The 3526-nt window shown below is 38.9% G+C and overlaps 1 protein-coding gene across 1 annotated transcript; it reads right to left on the minus strand.

The window, feature by feature from the left end:
* Positions 1 to 127: 127 nt before the first annotated feature.
* Positions 128 to 2293, minus strand: LOC100260810 (patatin-like protein 2). The gene is made up of 7 exons (XM_002282396.3): positions 2159 to 2293; positions 1643 to 1824; positions 1321 to 1507; positions 984 to 1145; positions 580 to 882; positions 308 to 483; positions 128 to 203 (listed from the first exon to the last, which is right to left on the minus strand). Exons 1-7 carry the CDS (start codon positions 2291 to 2293, stop codon positions 128 to 130), a joined length of 1221 nt encoding a protein of 406 aa, XP_002282432.1.
* Positions 2294 to 3526: the final 1233 nt, after the last annotated feature.

A 3526-nucleotide genomic window follows, 5' to 3' on the forward strand; every position in this document is an offset into this window, starting at 1 on the left:
AAGCTTTTGGGAGAAAATATAAAAGAATCATTCAAATTACAATATTTTGAACTACTATTATCACTGTATCAGAAATACATGCTTTGGTCAACGTGAACTTTGATACCAGAACAACAAAAAGTCAACACTACTTCAAGCTTTTCTTGGGATTTGGTGACCGTGCATCTCGGAGTCTCTTCTCATCAGAGAGTAGCGTTGCAAACCTGCAAGCAGGACATAGTCAACTGTACTGTTATAACAGATTTTTTATAATTAACACAATTATAAAAATGTCTAATACCTTGATCAATTTAATTTCATTCCATACCTTTTAAGAGCCTCTTCATTAGTGCCACCATTTTCAACTGGCTCAGAGAGACCTGTCTCCAAGTTCACCCTTGAAACTGGTTTCTTCAGCAGCCTTTCTCCGATTTTCACAAGGTTGTCCAAGTTTTCCTCGGTTGTGACATCAACTGAAGCATCTTTTCCACGTAGTGTGTCATCCTAATTTGACATAGTTCAAGCAAAAATATTCAGTGCACAGGAAGCTTTAAGCCAAAAGCCAAATGGAAATTAACATGAGCATGTATAGGAGCATACTTGGATTCGGAGGTAGTTATCTTCAGAATGAAGGGCTTGGAAAACCATGGAAATATGGAAATCAACCATATCTGCACTTGCTTGCATGAACACATCCACCAAAGGAGTGGAACCACCATGAAGTAGCCAACCCAAAACGCCCCATTTGGATGCCATTTTGGCATTGTATTTCTGTTCCGACTTTGGAGAGCCAGTGCCTATTGAGATCACTAGAAAGCGGCCAAAGTCCATGGGCTTAATTGGGAAGAAATCTGGGTTTCTGTCGAAAACCTGTTTTGTTACTTGGGTTATGGCAACTAAAGCCTGGACCATGGTGCCAAAAGAAGAAAAAAGACACAAGTCAGGTTAATATTTCAATAATGACTCTTTGTTCTATTATTACTTTTAAGTGATAATCATAGTACCGGATTATTTGCGGCAACACCACCATCAATAAGATCGAATTCCTGTGTTTTTCCTTCTTTATCTTGGTTTTTAAAGAAATAGGCAGGAAAGTATGTTGGTGCTGCAGAGCTACCAATGCATATGTCAGCCAGTGGAGCATCCAAACATGGGGATCTTTTCACCTGCATATATGAGGTTAAGATTTTGTCACATGCATATTTAATTATTAGTAAATGCCATAGCCGTCAAAATTAATCTAGACACAACCCTTGCCCATCAATTGGGCTGCCAACCCACCCAAACCCAATTCAACGGGGGGCCGAAAAGGTAAAGCCAAAGAGAGAGAGCAAGAGCAACCTCATAGGTGGAGAAAATGGTTGGCTGCAAACTCTTGATATCAAAGGTTGGAATAACCACGCTGGTCAAGGTCTCATGCAACCGGGTCCCTCCTAGTTTCTCCTTTATGAGGCGTTTGAGGTATTTCCCATCGTACTTGGGCCCAACTATTGATCTCAGTATGCTCATGATCCAGCCAAAAATACCCCTGCCGTTAAAATAAAATGCACGCTTCCGTTAGTTACCCTTTGAAATCCCAACTATATGTAATCCTAGGTTTTCACATAATCTTATGAATCAATCTTCAAAAGAGAAGCAAGGGCATTCAAGTGTCAAATGTCACCTTGTCTGTGGAAAGATTTTAGGGCCATGCTCCAGATAAAAGGGCTTGATGTCTTTGGCTGCAAATAGAGGACGCTTCTGATCATCCGGAGCAGTCAGCATAGCAGTCACAATACCACCTGTGCTTGTTCCAGCAATCACGTCGAAGTAGTCTGCAATCCTTGCATCATCACCATCCAGCTCCTGATTCAATATTGTATTGTTTGTGGTTAATGTGACCTAAATCCATTATCTTATCTTGTATTTAACGCTTTTCCAATACAGGAAACTTGCATTCTTTTATAATTTTCTATGAGGATTGCTTGTGCTATGCGCAATACAACAAATTTAAAAATATAGAGGTAAGGAGGGTAATCAGGTGAGTGGGATTTAATTATTAGTATTTGGATTGTAAATTGTTCATTGTTGTTTAAAGTTGTGTAGGGATCATTTTTAAAGAAAAGCACTCTAAGAACCCTACTTCGATAGAGATTAATTATATACAAATGATCATCACATAATCTTAAATAATTTCTACCTGAAGTCGTGTTTCCAGGCGAGCAAGGATAGTTGCCGGGATGATGCCCCTGATACCACCTCCATCAATACTAAGAATGGTGACTAGGTTACCATAAGTTGGGGGCTGGATTTGAGGTAAGAGTGATTTCTCCATCTGAGAAGTAATGAATGTAGGATTGTGTGCACTGAGTGATTAACTTACAACAAGAAACTAAGAAAGCCTCGTATAAGAAAAAGATGAGAACAAGAAAAGAGCTCGAGGCACCAAGAAAGATGGCCTTGAATAAGGTAAGGATGAGAAGAAAGAAAGTAAACTCAAAGTTGTCTTCGCTCTTATGTTGGGTTGCATTATTCATAATCTATTTATAGGCAAATCCCGCAGCAAAGCGTGTACTAGAGAATGCAATTACTGATGAGGATTTGAAAATCAAGAAAATTCGAGGAACATGCGATGGCCATAGGAGTACTGCATGCTCATCTTTGACATTGTCCACGGTCCAAAGTAATATTTCTGAGACTGCAAACTTTCATACATTTTTTGAAGATACAGAATTTCCTTGCGTGAGAACTAATGATTGACGAGTAGGTAATGTAATATGCTCATCAAGTCTCAGCTTCAAACACAAAGGCCCATTCCCAAACCTTCTTTTAGTATGTGGTCAACGTACTCCAACAATAGGATATTGTTTATCAGTCACCTTAATTAATGTTTCCGCACGCCCAGAATGGGGCGTGGTTTTAGCATCAAGGAACTATCATCTTCATTTGCTTGTTTGAATTGTGATGTATGACCGATGAGTTGTCCCAATCGTTAGGATTTATCTGAAAACAAAGTCTAAGCTTGCTGCTTCTTCTGGGATCATGGAAGAGCTTGCATTCCATATAAAGGGATTTCTTCCTTATCCATATATCTATCATGGAGAAGCGTCATTATAATTATTTTCCTGTAAATTTACTGATTATTACTTTGCATTAAAGGATGAAGCGCTTTTTGTACAAAAGATTGTTTCAAAAAGGTGTGACATGGTTGTGAGATCTATGAGTGTTTAGCTAGGTTGGCAATTCCGGACAAAATTCCTAAGTGTCCCCTAACTCGGCTTTCCTATTCCTATTCGGACTACTTGACTTTGAAGACTAAGACTTTGCTAAGAGGCCGAGGTATGTAGTCGAGTGTGTGGTGATTGGATGTGAATCAACCCGGTTTTTAATCTTTAAATGTGTTAGAAAGTTGAGAAAAATGGTTTTTGGTGCAAGGCTTTCATTCCTCTGTTTCTGGATCGATCCAGGTGTAGGGGTGGATCTATCCAACTAATGTTTTTTTGATCAAATCTCAGTCATTAGATTAAGGGTTTCTTTTTACACTTTAAAAACCAATCTTCTCTCATTT

The sequence above is a fragment of the Vitis vinifera genome, chromosome 18, assembly GCF_030704535.1.
Source record: "Vitis vinifera cultivar Pinot Noir 40024 chromosome 18, ASM3070453v1".
In the NCBI taxonomy this organism is placed as follows: domain Eukaryota; kingdom Viridiplantae; phylum Streptophyta; class Magnoliopsida; order Vitales; family Vitaceae; genus Vitis; species Vitis vinifera.